The 19513-nt window shown below is 41.4% G+C and overlaps 1 protein-coding gene across 1 annotated transcript in view; it reads left to right on the top strand.

Moving 5' to 3' along the window:
• Positions 1-12265, top strand: part of LOC121943023 (unconventional myosin-XVIIIa-like) — a 162213-nt gene extending 149948 nt beyond the window's left edge. Inside the window, 6 exon segments of the mRNA XM_042486381.1 lie at positions 3760-3882; positions 8673-9006; positions 9009-9236; positions 9238-9510; positions 9513-10180; positions 12211-12265. Of these exon segments, the coding sequence (XP_042342315.1) occupies positions 3760-3882; positions 8673-9006; positions 9009-9236; positions 9238-9510; positions 9513-10172 (1618 nt within the window). The 3' untranslated portion in view covers positions 10173-10180; positions 12211-12265.
• Positions 12266-19513: the final 7248 nt, after the last annotated feature.

Raw genomic sequence — 19513 nt, 5'->3', positions numbered from 1 at the left:
GATTTTCTAAATCTAAATCTAAATATAGAAGCATTTCATACCAAGTTGCTTATTGCATTTTCCCATATTTTCAAAGGGTTAATCTCACCCTCATCATTTTACCTGCATCTATGTCAGCTAAAACAGTGTGTATTCTGCTCTGAATATATGAATGCTTCATATATGCACAGAAGGCTGGTTACTATTAACCCTCAAATTGTGCAAATTGAAACTGCGATTTTAAAATACACCAAGCTCAGTTGGTAGAGCTGGTACCCCAGCTACACATCGCAACAACTGCGGGTTTGATTCTGGGCTTGGTCCTTTGCTGCATGTCATCCCCTCTCACTCTCACAAACACTTAAGTTGTCCTATCAAAAAAATAAAGGCAAAAAAGCCCCCCCCCAAAAAAATCTTTTTAAAAAATCAGTTTAGAAAAAACTCCTATCTATTACAAAAACTTTTTTACGCTCACATGAGGTGGTATTTCAGGTGATTCAAAAAAAGCCATATTTCCCAAAACTGCAATGGAAACCCTTTTAGGCTTCTCTAGATCACATGATGCTATGGTTATGCGCTTGTCAGTAGGGACTGGCTCCCTCATGATGCAGTAGGTGCTACAAGAGCTGTTATTGCATAACATAACTTCAACATTCGGAAGTTTTGAATCCACAATTCCTCTGTGAAATCCTGGACTATCACCTCCCAGAAATCCCTCATACGTGGTCACTCCCAGTGGCTCGCATTTCCATTATGGCCCCATAACATGCCTACGTGACCTTGGATTGGAAATAATGACGGCTAGTGCGGTGGCTGCAATAGAAATAAAGATGCTAATGTTTTGAACATCCATCACCCTGCTTCTTGAAATGTTATCATCAGAGAAGTCGCAGAACATCACTCAGTGGAAAAGCAGTAGCAATTGTGCTTTATTGACATTCCCAAAATATTGCTTAATTTTTGTGCGAATCTGTGATGGAAACTCACCTATACTCATCCAGATTCCTCCTTTACAAATACCAGTTTTTGTGCGGGGAAAAGGAGTAAGCATGTTTTTTGTGCATACATTGTTTATTGATCTGACCCCTGGAGTCATCGTCATGCGCTTTGTCTGCCTGCCATCCACCCTGACCACCTCCCTGTGACCTCTGTGTGGCACAAGAACACTTGTAGTAGAAAAAAATGTTGCCAGTCCTAAAATACATAATCCAGGCAACAATCATGTCTCCTCTAATACCATCTGAAGGAGAAAGAGTTTCTGTACCAGAGTTGTTTCTTAGTAGTGCTGTAAGTTTTAGGAAGCTCAGCAGTGTGACTATGATTACAAGGTGACAAAAAACTTTCCCCATTTTCATTTTCCCATTTTCTCAAGGCAGAAGCTGTTATTCTGAAATGAGTGTAGCCTGAGAAGACAAAGGTTAAAAGACTAATTTAAGAGGGCTGCAGGAAAGAATTGACTCACCAGAACTTGACCAGCGCACAAATCCCTGCAAAGAGTGAACTCTATCAAGGGTCATACAAGGAAATCTGCTTGCTGACATGAAAGTGTCTTCCCTTCTTATTGTTATTCAGTCCCAAAGTTCACAGTGCCAAAGACACTTTTCTGCTCTGTCATCATAACAGTAGGCAACAGCAAATCCCCATATTGTTTAATAGTAGAGGCATGTTTTGCAAAGCTAATTACAGCTTAAGAGTCTGCCGCCCCCGTCCTCCCTCCTCGTCTTTGGCGTGAATGCTGTCCTAGCATTAGCGTCCAGGGTTATTGTATTTCATAAAAGCTAGCAGGCTACGCATTTGGATCTCACTGGGCAAGCCATTATTTGAAATCTCCCTTTTGAAATCCAGAGAGCTTTTGTCTCTGACTGCTAATGATTTTAATTATAGGTGGTGCGGGGCCCTTCTGAGCTCTGTGTGCTGGAGAAAACAATGTTTTTCTCTCTCTTCCTCGACAAGACGGGAGGCTCTCTGAAACAGATGCGGAGATGCTGAGCCACCCCTGTGATGTCTCTGTAGGACTATCAAGCTGTAACAACTTAATTTCACAGCACCACACAAGCACTGGGCTTTGAAGGCACTTAATGAGTGTTGCACCCTTTTCATCCGTGTCAAATTTTATGACAAGGTCTCTATTTTACTCCATGGCTCGCAGTGGTTTGTGAATGTGTAATGATAATTTAGAGGAAAAACAGTGCAGTGCCCAGCTGTGTACCAAATCATTCTGTAAAAAAGTAAAATTATGAGTGAATGCATGTGATGATGTGGTGATGAAAATAATTACCAGATGAAAGTAAATCTGGACTTTTTCTGCCTCTCTGCTGTGCACTACTAGTTAAACTTGAGTATTTTTTTTCCAACATAGGTGCTGTTTTCCTCATTTTCACCATCTTTCATCAGGTTATGGTAACATTTATAGATCAATAAACTAATAAATTAAATAAATATTAATTTTACAATATTTTAATCTGGCATAGGTGACATCTATTCCTGTAAAAGTGTGCAAGGCTAGCAGCTCAGAAGAAAAGCCTTAAAGGGATAGTTCACCCAAAAATGAAAATTCAGTAATTATCTACTTACCCTCATGCCGATTAAAAATTTGGTGAAGTTTTATAGTTCACAAAACACAGGCTGCAGGTTTACAGGGGAATGGTAATGCATCCATCTTCCAGACAACTGAATCGAATGGTGACCAGGATTCAAATGTTGAAAAAATACAAAATAAAGCCACAAAATGTCCCCATGCTGCTTGTGTGAAGTAATCCAAGTGTCTTGAAGCCCTGACATGCAAAGTTGTTTTGAAAAATGTCACTGGCATCATGTTTTTAGCCTTGTTGTAGTCTGTAGTTCCTGGTATGTAAGCTGCGTTTACATATGCGTACTCACGTAAGACAAACGAGAGCTTGTGGTACCTACACGCTAGTGTTAACATACTACCTGGAAGCCTCCCCCACACACAGAGGGACTTCTGGAGTTAGCAGGAAACAACAATTCCCTTTGTTTGCTTTAAAACTTCTAAAAGCAACAAGCTCTCGTGGGTCATGTGAGCGTGCATACATGAACGTGGCTTCCACATTAGAGAGCAACAGGCAACAACATGGTTGAAAACATGACGCCAGTGATGTAGACTTTCAAACTCTGGATGGTTGTCTGGTGAATAAATCAGAATAACCGAAAATACATACGTACATCAAGTAAATGATACATATACCTATGTATACCCATATACCTACCCAGGATAAAACCCAAAATAGAAATAATGGTGTGCCATGTACAGTTTTTTTTATAAAATTTTATGGAAAGTTCCTATAATTTAAGCTCTGTGTTTGGGTTTCCTTTCTGTCACGGTGCTACTACAGCTCTGAAGTAGCTTTGGAAGACTAAGGTTGGGTATTTGCCTGATTGCCAGCTTACAGCAGGACCACGATAATGCTCATCTAACAGTGACAACAGCAAGAAGTTGCCGTGTGGTGTTAGCGTCTATACAACCTCTTGTGGGCATGATTGTGTTTTTACTGGGGCTCTTTGAGCATGTGCTGTCTTTTCTCCAGAATGAATGTCAAAATCTGTTTCTGCTTCCACGCTAACACGCACAGCCTGTTCTTGGTTCTCTGACTCCACAGCTACAGAGAGTTACAGCAACATTTCTACCAGTGTTGACTCCTTTTTACACTAAAATTTATCTGCCTATTCTCTGCTCTGTGAATGGCATATCTGATTTTTTCCTCCTTTGCCGTCTCTCTGTGCTTGCTCTGACTTGTTTTCCTGTCTCTGACTCCTCACCAGTCAGGGGGATTCAGATACAGACTCCGAGGTGGAGGATCGTGTGGATGGGGTGAAGTCCTGGTTGTCTAAAAGCAAAGGCTCTGCCAAGAACTTTTCAGATGACGGCAGCCTCAAGAGCTCCAGGTCAGTACGCAGGCAGCAGCTGTTCCTATCACTGCAGCAGCATTTAAGAAGCCATCAATATTTGGCTGTTTTTGAACTCTATCTAAATGAAATGGTTTACATGATTTGACCCAGAAGAAATAAAGCAATGGCAGTAGAGTACTTGGCTGAAATAAGGGGGCTGTTATTACTTAAATGTATTTTCAAGCCGCTTTGTCTTTATTGTCATCCGCTCGGTGGAGAAGAGACTTTTTTTTTCTAAAAACAAACCATCTCTGTGGTAGATTTATTGACATGCCCAATGGCCAGCTGGCATAGTCTACCTGAGCGGCTCGCTGAGATTAATGAATGTGTCTGCCAGCTGACAGTTTCGATTGCCCCAGATTTGTCTCCTTACCAGAAGATTTAACTTCCCTCCCTCAGCTGAACCACCCCCAACTTTACAAACTTTAGGAGTTTTTAAATCTCACTTAGCAGCAGTCCCCACAGACAAACACTGACTGATTCACTGAGCTCGCCAGCACTGCCTTATAGAAGTAGCTTTCGAGTTCCAGTGACTTTAACTGCCATTAGTGCAGGTCTATAAGTACAAGTACATTTTAATTCTTGCCCAGTTCTCTAAGTCATTCATCAAAAGAATAGACCAGCAAACTTATACTTCAATATGGTAAATATTTTCATCCAGAGTTTACCACATTATAAAGTAAGGAAATTTGTGTTTGGTATTTTATTTCTTTGTTGTAACAATTCTTCTTAGCAATAAATCTTATACTGTTGGAAAGCCTGTTTATTTCCCTTTTTAAGTGGTGGCATTTGTAAGGCATGCATTTGTGGGATGAGCAGCAGAGCTGAGTATATGGGTTGCACCCATGAAAAATTTGCCAAATCTTCATTGCCAATGCCAAACAGCTTTTCTTGATTGGCACCTGATTGTCAGCACCTGTGAGCATGGGCCCTGCTTCAGTGGTCAGTTGGTGTCTGCTCCAAGAATCGGCATGCCACGTTTGACCGATCTGGATAGGGCCCGTGCGATAGGGCAACGTCAAGGTGGTGTTCTGCAAAACCAAGTTGCAGCATTATTTGGAGTGAGCCCTCATACCATCTCCAAACTAAATGCCAAGTTACATATAATAGGGGATGTCAGAGACAGGCCGCGAAGTGGGCGTCCCAAAAAGATGACACCCCCAGAAGACCATTTCCTCACCCTGTCAGCACTCAGGAACCGTAGGCAGTCTTCTACAGATTTGCAGTCAAGGTTTGCAGGATGATATGGCTGACGGGTCTCTGCCCAGACGATCTGGAACAGACTGCACGCAGCCAATCTCCGGTCTTATGGGGCTGCCAGGAGGCCTGCCACGACTGCCCTTCACCATCAGTCCCGTTTGCGCTAGTGTCAGCAGTGTGGAGGCAGTAGAGGCAGTGTGATGGTGTGGGGCGGCATCTCCCTCACTGGAAAAATGAGGCTTGTCATCATTGGAGGCAATCTCAATGCAGAGAGACATCGAAATTAGATTCTGCAACCATTGGCAATCCCATATTTCCATTGTCAGGGACCGAACTCTATCCTCCATGATGACAACGCTCGTCCCCACAGAGCGGGGTTTTTCTTAGACTACCTCCAGAATTTAAGAGTGGAGAGGGTGGAATGGCCTGCCAGCAGTCCTGAACTCAACTCCATTGAACACTTGGAACACATCCACAGCTTGGGATTGCTGTTTGTGCCAGAGTGACCAACACAACCACGTTGGCTGACTTGCGACAAATGGTGGTTGAAGAATGAGATGTTCCCACAGCAGTGTGTGACCAGGCTGGTGATGAGCATGAGGAGGAGGTGCCAGACTGTCCTGGCTGTGTATGATTCTTCTATACACTACTGAGGCTCCTGTTTGTTAAATGAATAAATTGTTAAATTGCCAACATGTCTTGTTTCTTCAGACTTCAATCATCCAATCCACCAAACAACACCAAACAAGAGTCAATAGCAGAATAAGCTGTTTGGCAGAAGATTTGGCAAATTTTTCATGGGTGCAACCCACATACTCAGTTCTGCTGCTCATCCTACAAATGCATGTTCCTTACAAATGTGGCACCATTTAAAAGGGAAATAAACAGGCTTTCCAGCGGTATAAGAATTATTGCTAAGAAGCATTGTTACAACAAAGAAATAATCTATCAAACACAAATTTCCTTACTTATTGTGCTACGTTTATTAGTCTTGTTTCTGTAATGCTCAGATGGGTTTATTGATCAATCAGTATTAATCTTACAGTGGTTAAACATTATACTCTATAAAAAAACGATTTCAGAGTTACATATACCAAAAAAAAAAAAACCTAACAAAAAACTGGGTAATTTACCATTGGTATGCATTTCAGTTTTTTGAAGTGGGGTTGTACGGGGTACTTATCAATAGACAGAATATTACATACGGTAGATGTCAGTCAGCATGCACCCATTTTACAGAAGCAGACTGAAGTCCGACATGGAAGCTAAGCAGTGTACTGCTGTGGAAGGGCCAGCAACAAAACTTATTTTAGACACCTAAAAAAAATCATAGTCACTTTAAATGTATGCTTTATCAAGAGTATTTTCACTGTCTTACCTAAATGTAAGGCGGTAATTTCCTATGGAAAAATTAAGCCACTCCATTGAGAAAAACGGTGATTTAACATTACTGACTACAGGAGCTGCTTGTCTACCACTGCCACCACCACAAGCCAGATCATCAACTACTGATAAAGACCCAGTTGATGACTTGGATATCAGACCAGTCAGTCATCGCAACTACCTTGACCCTGACCTGGAGAAAGCCATCAATGAGGTGCTGAGTTTCAAGCCTATTAAGTTCAAGCGCCGGAGCTTGGAAGACTCCGAGGGTGAAGAAGAAAAATCCAAGGATGATAAAGATGACAGCAAAAGTGTCCGTAATGGTGATGCTACTCGCCCGACCAGCAGTCTTAGACGCTCTGCATCCGCAGTGGATTGCATGAGACCATCCCGCAGTGGCAGCAGCAGCAGTCGCCATCGCAGCAAGAGCAAAAACAAAAGCAAGAAAAAGAAGAGAAGCCACAGCTCAGAGTCTGACAGCTCAGGAGATCGTCACAGGAGCAGCTCTCAAGAGGAGGTCCAAGAAGTCAAAGAAAAAGTCCAAGAAGAGGGATGAATCTTCATCTTCTTCCTCATCTTCGTCGTTTTCAGATTCCAAGACAGACTCTGGGTCAGAGTCAAGCTCCGGTGTGTCCACCATTTCCTACCGAAATGTCTACCACTGCCTGGAACATTTAATTTGTTTGTGCTAATGTGTTTTAAAGGGTTAATTCAGGTTCACCAAAGTCATACAATTGCACAGCAGCTCATGTGTTCAGCAATATTAAATCACCATTTTTCTCAATGGAGTCTGGTGGCTTTGACGAGAGCAAAGATGAGAAACTGAAGCTGTTAACAGATTTCTAGTCAGAATGGGTTGTCTGATGGAAATGTAAAAAGGTTAAAATACTCTCAATATAGCGTATACTTAAACTGGTATTGATTTTTTTCTGTGGGATTTTTATAAGATAAAACATGTTTTGTGCTGACACCCATCCACAGAAGTACATTGCTTAGCTTCTGTGTTGGATTCAAGAACTCTCTTCGAAAGTGGGCCATCCAAAACCGTCATCTGATTTAGGTAGTACACTGATTGTGGATAGTACCCCATACAAACCCACTTTAAAGAAACCCATACTATCCCTTTAACTGGTATTAAAATGTCTTATCAATTCTTCAAAAGTCTCAAAAATGCTAAGAAAAGGGATGGAGGATTTTATGAACAGTTTTTCACCATCTTTATAGATAGATAGATAGATAGATAGATAGATAGATAGATAGATATAGATAGATAGATAGATAGATAGATAAAATTTTTTTATGTCACATGAAACACATGGGCAAAATTGTCACCAAACAAATGTCAGCTCATGTTTTTTTCTTTCATTTTGGTTAGTGTATAATTGGTCTTAAACATCCTAAGTGGCATTTAAATAAAATTTTAAATGTAACTTATTGTAAGCTGTAGGAACCCTGAAGTTTTTCCATAAACCACAACCCTATCAGTCAGGCATAGCTAACAGAAACAAATTAGCAGATTGTTTTTTCTCTCTCCAAATGTTTGCAATCCCTTTTTTCTGTTGCAGTAGCATTCTAGCATTCTTTCTCTTCTGTGATTGCCAGGTGCTTTGATTGGAGCTCAGTAACATTTTATAAAATCTGAACCCGGTAAAAAATGCTTTTAGAGTTTTAATCCTTTATCAAATGAAACAAAATACTGAAGAGCTGAAACTCAAACACTGCATTTTAAATTTAATTTTTTCCAGGTGTCTTGCATAGTATGTATCTACTTTCAAGCTAAATGGCTATATGACTGCGTTTTTGCCATTATGTTGTGTTGGCACAAACATTTACAGTGAATTGCTTTAAAGTGGGTTTGTTGGGGATGGAAGCTCCCATTCTTATAATTACTGTAGCCTTCACTGATCCTTGGTGGGCAATAAAATTATTTTGCTGTTTTAACATTTCAATACGGGAACATAACCCTTGTTAATCCATTTTCAGTTGTCTCCAGTTTCACTCTCCTAATCTCCTTTTTCATTGCTGTACTTTCATTTTGTTAAATTTCATCTCCTTCATTTCTCATGAAATTACTGTTTTTATTCATTTGTGTCTTATTCTTTTCCTTTACTCATCACCACTTGACCCACTATCTTATCTTTGTCATTTTCTCTCTCTCCCAATGTCTTCATTCCTTCGTCCTTTCCACTGTTGCTTCTTTCTAGATTTGCCACAAATGTAGACGCAAAGGAAGGGAAAGAGTGGAAAGAGGGTAAGGAACTGAAAGAGGTCAACAAAGAGGGCAAAGAGTTAGAGACCAACAGGCCAGTGTCAGTGATGAGCTCGCTCAGCTACAGAAAACGCTCCAACCTGGATTCCATCGGCGGAAAAGGGGATGCCCTTTTCAGTGCTCTAAAGGAAAATCTTGATTCAGAAGACACTCTGTCGTACCATAAGGCTAAAGCCAAGAACTCCGATCTTCAGGATGACACCTACTCAGTCAGCTCCAGGAGGAGGTCCCAGGCAGGGGATGACATCAACGGCAGAGAATCAGTCATCTCTCCCAGGCCTATTCAGAGGCAAACAGCCGCACCAGGAAAGGCTTGGACAGCCGTCGGGGTGACTTTGACAAAGAATCAGTCATTTCATATGCTGCACCAAGTCGGGCCTCCACACGTTTTGGGGTAAGCCCAGAGAATGATGCCAAGTCTACCATCAGCTTAGGTCTATCAAGCCCACTTGGACGCCGCCCAAGCACCTCACGCTTTGAAGCGGGCAGAGGCGGGCGGCGCGCTGTATGCCAGTAGTCCCAGTAGCCCTTGCTTTAGCCGGCGGTCTGGGGGTCGCAGTCCTGGAGTTCTCAGCCGAGCGGATTCCCATATGTCGCTGGCACGCAGTTGCCGCTTGAGCGAGTTTGACGTTGATTTTGATGATAGTCAAAGCGTGGCGTTCACCGAGAGGTCGGCATACAGTCCTCACTCCTCTACTGGCCGCAGCGTCTCCATGCCACCACCACAAGCCAGATCATCAACTACTGATAAAGACCCAGTTGATGACTTGGATATATCAGACCAGTCAGTCATCGCAACTACCTTGACCCTGACCTGGAGAAAGCCATCAATGAGGTGCTGAGTTTCAAGCCTATTAAGTTCAAGCGCCGGAGCTTGGAAGACTCCGAGGGTGAAGAAGAAAAATCCAAGGATGATAAAGATGACAGCAAAAGTGTCCATAATGGTGATGCTACTCGCCCGACCAGCAGTCTTAGACGCTCTGCATCCGCAGTGGATTGCATGAGACCATCCCGCAGTGGCAGCAGCAGCAGTCGCCATCGCAGCAAGAGCAAAAACAAGAGCAAGAAAAAGAAGAGAAGCCACAGCTCAGAGTCTGACAGCTCAGGAGATCGTCACAGGAGCAGCTCCAAGAGGAGGTCCAAGAAGTCAAAGAAAAAGTCCAAGAAGAGGGATGAATCTTCATCTTCTTCCTCATCTTCGTCGTTTTCAGATTCCAAGACAGACTCTGGGTCAGAGTCAAGCTCCGGTGCGTCCACCATTTCCTACCGAAGCTCCAGCAGTGTGAAGAAGGCCCCGGGTCGAAAGGCGTCCAGCCCAGAAGGGGGAGGAGAAGCTGGTGAGAGCCAGCCCGTGAACAAAAAGGAAGAAAAGAAGAGGAAGAAGAAGGTGGACAGCCTGATGATGAAGTACCTGTACCGGCCAGACAGTGACTGAGGCAGGCAGTAGGTCGTTGCCCGAGACGGACTTAGCTTGAAGAGTGTTTTTGATGCATGATGTGACCTAACCAATCAGAGACCTTACACTCTGATCAGTCAGTGCACTGAATGTTCCCGTTTGGGATTAGACTCTCACAGTTTGGAATTCTAATTTCTTGCTTGTGTTTTTGATGATGTGTCTTCGGCATGCTAACAAAGTTTGATGTTTACTTCATTTTCTCGGTTTCAAGCCAAACTGTAGTGACCACAGACCTCTGTGGCTCTCACCAGATAAGCAAAGCTTTCATTTAGGACTCTTTGGGGGCTGTGTGTTGTGGGTTTTTTTGCACCAGGAAGTGTAGTTGGTAAGAAGCCGCACTCAAAGTGAATATTTACTCAGCCTTAATCACTCCTGAGATGTCACCTTGATTTATAGCCTCAGAAAGGAAAAAATATCAAAAGTCAAATAAATGAGGCCATAGTGCATTTCTCCTTGCAGCCCTTTAACCGCAGGTATAATTAGACTCCAAGTATTGATTTACACCAACTAGCGAATTCATTTGAGATGCACAGTTGACAGTAATTAAACCCCAGTTTGCAATATTTAAGCCATTAGAATGTTATATAATGCTAAAAGGCTGGGCTAGGATCTATGTGGACTGGTAATGGGATTGGATTTTTCTTGTTAATCATGGTTATTAGACATGATGAAATATGACTTGAATTGTGTTTACATATCGGCAATTTATTTCATTTTTTGTAGGGTTTCTAATTCAATATAGCTGACTCACTTGACCACTGTAATAGTTTGAGAGGATGGAATCATGTTTGCATCAATGTTTTGTATTTGGTATTTGAATGAAAGGGATTTGGTCCATAATCAATGTAACCATTATAACATGAAACAGTTTTGCATGCTAGCATAGCACTGGATTGCACAGTGTTTGAGATGCTGGAGTAAAGGCTAACCTCACAACATGGCAGAATACACAGCTGGTGTATGGTGGTTCTGAGAGCTTAACATACTGTAACCAAAGGTAAACAAAACACAAGCAAATCCAGAAAACCTCATCACCACTCAACAATATTTATGTAAAATTTAGAACACCGTAAATAAAGAAAACAAAAACAAATTGAAACCATTACAATTGGACAAACATCACCCAAAAACATAATATCTTTCACACAGTGAAAGATATTATGTTTTCGGGTTCTGTCCATCCGTCCCTCACTTTATGATGATAACGATGTCTCAGAAACGTTGTGAGGGAATTTCTTTTGGCACAAATGTCCACATCGACTCAAAGAGAAACTGATTGGATATATGTGTTCCTGGACACACGATTTCCTGGACACCTTGAGGAATTTCTTCAAATTCGGTTAGCGTCCTCTTGGACTCAAAAATGAACGGATTAAAATGAGGTGGCCAAAGATCACTGAGACCTTTTAACCCATCTCATTCTTTTGAATGCAATATCTCAAACACACCTTGAAGGAATTTCTACAAATTTGGCACAAACATCCACAAATCTGGATGACCTGATTTTGGTGGTCAAAGGTCAAGGTCACTGTTACACTGTCCGTTGCATTCAAGAATGTGATATCTCAAGAATACCTTGAGGGGATTTCTTCAAATTTGACAAAAGCATCCACTCAGACTTAGCAATGACCTATTCCAAATTTGGTTTTCAGAGGTCGAAGTTCAAGGTCATTATGAGCTCATAAGACATGTTTTTGGCCATAATTTATGAATTCATGTGCCAATTATGCTAAAAATGTACACAAATGTCTAACAGAATCAATTAATGAAGTGATGACATTTTATATCCAAAAGGTCACAGGTCAGCTTCACTGTGACATCATAATGTTCTGCAAAAACACTTTTCGAGGCTATTATTAAACATTGTAACTCAGGAACAGAGGGCGAGACATTTGGTCAGATACTGAATTGTTGACACTATTGTGGTGCAGTGCATTGAGCTCTCTCAGACCCCAAACTGTTCTCTAGTCACTTTTGTCATAATAACATGAGTTTTACTTGTTTCTTCCTGCTCCAGCCCCACTGGCCGAAGACACTACTACTTCAATAGATCTGATGAAGAGGAGGAGGAAGAAGAAAAAGAGGAAGGCGGGGCAACCCCAGGCTCTTACTACTCTCGATACAGATACCGCAGCCACATAAAAGACGACGACGGCGAGGACAGGCCTTATGAGACCACATCGTAGTCCTCGCTGTCACCGTCCACCCTCTGAAATGCACCCCTATCAGACTGTGACAGCTTGTCTTGCATGCAAAGTTGACCACAACTGATCACAACTACACACTTAACTTATAACCCTGCAGGAAAACATGTTCCAACACAGTCAGAGTTTCCTGTGGCAGACCTCACAGGATTTGGTTCCAGTTTGACAAATGACATGTTTTTTTTTGACTCAGTCTAACCTCACTGCACATACAGCAGCTTGTTAGGAACAACTCTGCTGGTTGCATGCAGGTAGCTGTTGCTTGACTTGAGAAGCTGCCCTGAATGGTTGTAATCGCGCCAAATAACCTGAGATTGCAATGATAATAGATTATTTCTGTCTTTCTCTTTGTTACTCTTCCTCTCTTCTTTACATATAGTACACCACAATAATATGTATTGCCATAGTACAATGTATTGCCAAAAAGCCTTTGTTCAAGTATGTGTGTGCTCTGTTTTTCTTATTGCCAGCTGACGCTGAGTCCTGGAAAAGTCCGGGACTTTTTTTTCCCCCTTTCTCGCTCTTCTTTCCATTTTGGGAAAAGTGCCATTTGATTTAAGTGGGCTCCTCTACAACTGGCTTCTCTGCAGCTGTGGCATCTCATGAACTGCTGCGCTGTACACCGAGGAGGCTCTCATCATCATCTGCTTACTCTTTGTTTGCCTGAAAAGTTTTTCTGCCTTTTTCCAGCAAATGATCTCCTCCTTACAAGGAAAATTTGTTGCATCACTCAGAGGCACAGCTTTTCTCTCCATTTGAATCTTTTGTTTTAGATGATTTTGATAGATTTGTTTTGCAGAGAGCTGCTGTCAAGCAAATTTATATTTAGCTAATTTCCATGAGGTTTGAGCTTACCTCTGCAAAATGCCCTGCCTCACTTTAAATTCAACTTGATTTGATTAAGTACTTGCCAGAATTCTTTGGCGATGAAGAGACTTTGGCCTTGTCTTGTGTGCTTGTTGTTCACATGTAGTCTGTGTTTTGTTACACATTTGATGTGCTTTCCTTTTCCAGAGGGAATGTACTTGACTTTGGGCACCAGTCATGTGTATGGTATCCTTAGCCAGCATGTTTAAGGGGAAATCTGTTGTTCATTGATATTTTTCATACTGTCAACATCTCACATGGAAAGAATTCTGTATTTTCTTGACCTTTGGGAATAGCTAACAAAATATTCCTCTATCACAAGTCAATTCAGTAAGTTTTTGGGAGCTTTTAACCATGTCTCTTGGTCTTCTAAAGCAATGGAGCTGATTCAGGTGCCATAACAACTGTTAACCCAAAGCCCACTGGTTCTTACTGAAGACAATAATCTTAAAATGTGGCTCACAACTATATAGATGTTTTTAAGGTTCAGTAATTTCCTTAATTGTGAACCACTGTAGTGGCAAGACTGAGCTAGCCAGGATTTTATTATCATCCATACAGACAGAGGGCATGTAGGTCTTGCTCTCACAGGAGGAAGTCTTCGCTCTGCATTGACTTTCTGTTGCATAATGGTCCTCCTTGTAATTAATGTCTGTGGTAGCTGTTTTGTGGTGGGATGAACTACCAACAGGCAAAAGAATCCACACCTAAGTTTTCACAGGCTGATGAACCGAAAAACTGAACTTTTAAGCAATAAGATATGAGATATCAGCAGCAAGATATGGGAAGACTGGGATTCTTACACCAGTGTGCTGACGTGCAGCAAACATTCTCATTCTTTGACCAGACAAGACTGTTAAGGTTGAAGTGTATTGAGATATAAAATGCCAGGTTTGATCTCTGTCATCTAAAATGATGATCTTACCTGGTGATTCCAAAAATTGTTTGTTTGTAGTGGGATCATTTCTGCAAGCTAAGTAAGGTAAGAAGAAGGGACACTGAAACAGACAGACATTGAGTTGTTAACCCTTTGAAACCCAGGGTGACCGTCATTGTTCTTGTGCTGCTTTCAAATGCCTGTCACAAGTATTTAAACCTTTGTGCAAATTGGCGCAATTTCTTTCAAAAACACGGGAAAAAATGCAATGTGCACCTTGGTAAGAAATGTTCCACAAATTGCAAGATATTAGTAGATTTACAAAATATTTTTTTTCTCAAAGCTAGAGAAAAATCAGGGGTTAAAATTAATTAAATTAAAATCCCAGGGTTATGTCTAGGGGAAAAACGGGGAAAAAGGAAAAAGGCTAGGGCAAAAAACTATATTTATAATTGTAATAATGAAATATTTGAAATTAAGTTACAGAATTATTGTAACTTTTAAAGCACTGTTTTCTAAGTCTTGTTTGTTTTCATTGTCTTTTTCTTTTTTCTTTTCTCTTTTTTTTTTACCAATCTAATAATTTATTTGACTTATTCTATCATGTAATCTTTTTACTTTTTTTACTATATCTTGCTAATTTTGGGGTAATTTCTTTTGTTGGTGCTTATTGCCTTCATCCCACGTTCTTGAAAAAAAATCAAGCCAGCTAGCTCAGGTCTTATAGGGTTCTAGTACTTTTCCTCTCTTGAGACTTCAGGTGCCAAAATAACCCTTTGGCATGCTGAAATGTAATGTTTTTAGCAAGCTTTGGACATTTTGTTAGCGTTTCAGCCCGTGTTGTGCGTTGTGCACATCATCATCTTGTATTGTTGCCAACAACATCCACCTGCTTCATCCCACCATGTCCACATTCCGGTGGAATATGACACTCTGCGCGTGCTCTATAATGTTGAATCCAAAAGCTCTTTTCTCCATATTGCACCGACAACGAAATCCCTAGCCTGGTTTACAAACAGGGTAATAAGACATTCTATAGGTCAGAGTGACAGTGCAAAGCACGTCCTGTTGGCCTTATACACTGACAATGTATCATTTAAACTGATCATAGATTAAATATTGTATTTTTACCCATGTCCAACAAATTTTGAATGAAAAAGTGGCAGACCTACAGTGTCAGCCAATGGGCTACAACAGCTCCCCCCAAAGGTCAGCACTGTCAGGAGGATTTACTGTTGGTCAATGGTGCACATCCAGACCATTCTCACTCCAAACTTGTCAAATAGCGCCGCTCTATCAGTGCTTTCGGCGTATGAGCGTGACGCCAAAAGCCATTTCTGTTCAATCGTAATGTGGCTGAACAGCGTCAGATGAGAACATGCTCGGACAGAACCGGTGGTGTTGTTGTTATACACTGGCGGCTGGAGGGCACCAGCAGCGTCCATTTGCAGCATGCATGGACAGTGTCACTTGAGGACGCAGCCAGATGGAACGGTACCTCTTTTTGCCTAAACCTAACCATCCATGACTTTTTTGCCTAATCCTAATCATTGTGATGGTCTGCACTGTTTTGTAAACATAAGGACCATGACAAATGCACATGGTGGGATGAAGATCCCACCATGTGCATTTGTTGACATCACAGTCAACGCAGACGCAGAAGGATACCTAAAACACCATAAGTAGAAGTGGAAGGTCACTGACAGAGTGGCACCATGTGGCGAGCTGGGATGACAATGTGTTGGCAAATCCGTGTCAAAATTCGCCAAAGTCGAGTCTTACTGGCAGATCAGCAGATTGCAATGATTCTGCTGAAATGAATTGATCTTTCCTTGGATTGTTGTGTTTTTGTGGGTTTTGATGATAAGAAGAAATATGCAGAATATCACCAGCCTTCTCCCCTTATGCTTCATTGTGTGCTTTAACTGTAATTTAATGAACTGGACACACTACAGCCTGTCTAACCAATACTGTGAAATCATCTTTAGAGTCTTTGAGGACTGTTTATTTGTCAGGTTTTCTCTTTTTTGTAAACTCTATGATGCCTCAAAACAGCAAGATAATAGGAACCTACATTATCCTGGTTGCTTAAATGTTTCATCACGTGCTTCGGTCTCATGTCTGTAGCATTTAGATCTTTTTGAAAGCCATTTAAAGTCCAGAAGAGCTTGAAGCTGGGTGTTATTCTACTTTACATGCTTTTTGTAGACTCGTGTCTTCATTTTTATTCTCTATGCAGTCAGCACAAGTGTGGAAATGTTTTTTGACCTTATTGACCCTGATTAAAGAGGGTGGCTCCAACCGAGAAAGCAAAAAAAAAAAAAAAAACAAACAAAGAGCAGGCATAATGTGCTGACTGCACACAGTATTTATATATAAATATGTGTATGATTGATGCTAGCTTTGAAAATAGTTCATGTTTATTTTCATTATTGAACAAATTGACCACTTGTTATAAATTTTGCATTACAATTTAATATATTGTAAATAAATGATGGTGATTGTTTTAGAACGCATTGAAGTGTGGATTTGTCTAAGGTGGAGTGTTTTGCTGCAGTGTGTCTTCAGGTCCTCTCCATTTACACTTCAACACGGACTTCATATGCTCTTAAGTTTGGAAGTTTGGAGATGCAGTGAAAACAAAAGGGGGGGCAGCATTGTTTTCTGAAGCATTCAGTTTGGTTTTTTCATCTGCTTTGAGAAATGTCAACAGCGGCATCAGCTTGTAAAGAAATAGCACTGCTTTAGTTTTTTTACAAGGGCTGTCAAAGGATACATATTTTAGATCATGATTAATCGCAAAATATCAATAGTTACTGATGATTAATCACATTTTGAATCACATTTCAATTACACTATTTTGCATTTGAAAACCATAATGAAGTCCATATTGACAAGCAATTCTTGCAAGATTGTCTGAATTAGAAATCAAATGACAGCAAAAAACTACATGGGTCTAGCACAAAGACGCACATTTATGCACATTTACCCCCCCCCCCCCCCCCCCCCCCCCTCATGGGATGCTAGCATAACATGGATTTCTCGTCTTGATTCTGACGATAGCAGATAGAAGAATTGTGATCACTGTGAAGTTCAAATTTGTAGTTTTGAGTGGATTAGCTCAACAACTACTGGATGGACCGCCATGTTTAAAGACACAGACAAGCCGAATACTGGCTCCAGATAGGGCCATTCTCATTTAGGTGTTGGCACTTTAGCTAGCTAGCTAACTGCTTTATTCAGTATTTTTATCAGTTCAAATCACCATGTTTGTCTGTTTTAGAAATGAAAAGACCTCTGTGGACAATTCAGTTCTCTGTGAGAATCTCAACAATGAACACTGAAGGAATTCTAGTCCGAAGTTTTCAGATGGCTGCAATATGTAATCATTACCACTAGATGTCACTAAATCCCCCTAAACACACTGTTCCTTTAATTTCTGCCTCTTCATATAGGATTCACTACTTCCCGCTCTGATGAACACTGGACATAAACTGTGAGGTGTGCTAATATGGAAATGGTTTTAACTTCATGTCAAATAGTGATTAAGTATGTCTGATGGTTAAAGATTAAATCTTGTGCATTTGCATCAGACTTGAGACATAATTAGCTGTGTATGATAAACTGTACCTGATACTGCTCAGGTGTGCTTCAGCAGCCTTACAGTCTGTCCAGCAAATCAATCACTGGAGTGTTGGAAGCTGTGACACACTGGACACCCAAAGCCCACATGGGTAAAGCGAAAATCATGAGACTACTAAAACTTCTCTCTCCGTATTACATCACTGAACCCCCTCAGGATCATCCCCCCAGTCCTCTGTCCCCTCACAGGGTCACGAGCTGCTTGTGTTGTCTGACAGACATAGCCAGATGCAGATGCAGAACATGCGTACGGAGGCCTGTGGCTGTGACAGGTAACAGGATGTGGCAAGCCAATTGCCTTACTTAAAATGTCCTTATTAGCCAGAAAAGGCCACCGTAATTAGAAGCCCACCTGCAATGAGCAGTGCTGGAGTTACACTGATTTGTAACGTTGTTGTTTGTAGCGGTTTAAATCACCGGGTCCATTTATTTTAGAGAGGAAGCGACCCCAGCGGATAATTCTGGATAATCAGCTTCTGCTGAAAACCTCCTGAACATCTGAAAATTATGACTATCATCAGAGAGAAAAGGTGACCACACATTAGCATGTGTTGGACTAGCTAACTGCAGTGACATGCCAACCGCATCAGAAAAACATGGAATTTTAAGCTGAAACTGCATTAATCTGTGTTTTTTTCAGTTTCAATCACTGCATTTGTTTGTTTTTGGAAGGAGGAGACCTCTACAGATAATTCGGCTCCAGGTAAAAATGTCCTGAACAATTAACACTGAACGAATTCTAGCTGAGAGAAGTTTTAGCTAGTTAAAATCTGTAATTCACCCCTAGATGCCACCAAATCCCCCTAAATTTTACAAAGTTCACTTTTAAGAGAAAAGAATACAGTCAGTCAGTCAGTCATTTTCTGTAACCGCTTGTCCTTGTAAGGGTCGCGGAGGGGCTGGAGCCAATCCCAGCTATCATCGGGCGGAAGGCGGGGTACACCCTGGACAGGTCGCCAGACTATCGCAGGGCCGACACATACAGACACGCAGACATGGGGAGAACATGCAAACTCCGCACAGAAGGGCCCCCGCCCATGGACCGAACCCCGTTCCAACCGGGTTTCGAACCGGGGACCCTCTTGCTGTGAGGCAGTGCTAACCACGACGCCACCGTGCCGCCCGAAAGAATAGATATTATAAATATTAGATTGAAATATTGTGATATATTATAGAGGACCAAACAATATCTTCACACATCTTTCTCTGAGACGAGTGACCTTAACTCAATGTAAAGTCTTTCAGTACCATGCTAAAGCCTGGAGTGTGTTTACCTACAGACAGACTCTCAGCCGTTGAAGGCCGTGCCATGTGTTCACTGAAAATCCTCAAACACCCACAGTCAAGCAATGCTTTCATAACACAAACATCTGCTGTCTGTGTGTGTGTATGCGCGCATGTGCATGCACTTGTGCGTGCAGACTTTCATTAAGTGCTCAAAGTGTCCTTGAAGGACAGCAGAATGAGGCCTAAGATGTAATCTTTCTTAGCTGATCAATACTCAATCTAATATTTGTATATGTGTGAGGAATGTGCTCTGCATTTTGTCTTTCATTCACCCTCTGACTTCAGAGAGCACACAAAGTCCTTCATGTTGTTTGATCAGACATGCGCATCTTTTTACACTCTAACTGCACCACGAAGTGTTTAACTACACTGATTAAGAAATTTCCTTCAGGCATGTGCAATATATTTACTTTTCACACTAGCACATCATTATAAGACATTAC

This window comes from Plectropomus leopardus, chromosome 5 (assembly GCF_008729295.1).
Source record: "Plectropomus leopardus isolate mb chromosome 5, YSFRI_Pleo_2.0, whole genome shotgun sequence".
Taxonomy (NCBI): Eukaryota; Metazoa; Chordata; class Actinopteri; order Perciformes; family Serranidae; genus Plectropomus; species Plectropomus leopardus.
The sequence above is the reverse complement of the archived record's forward strand: the minus strand, read 5'-3'. Positions and strand labels throughout refer to the sequence as shown.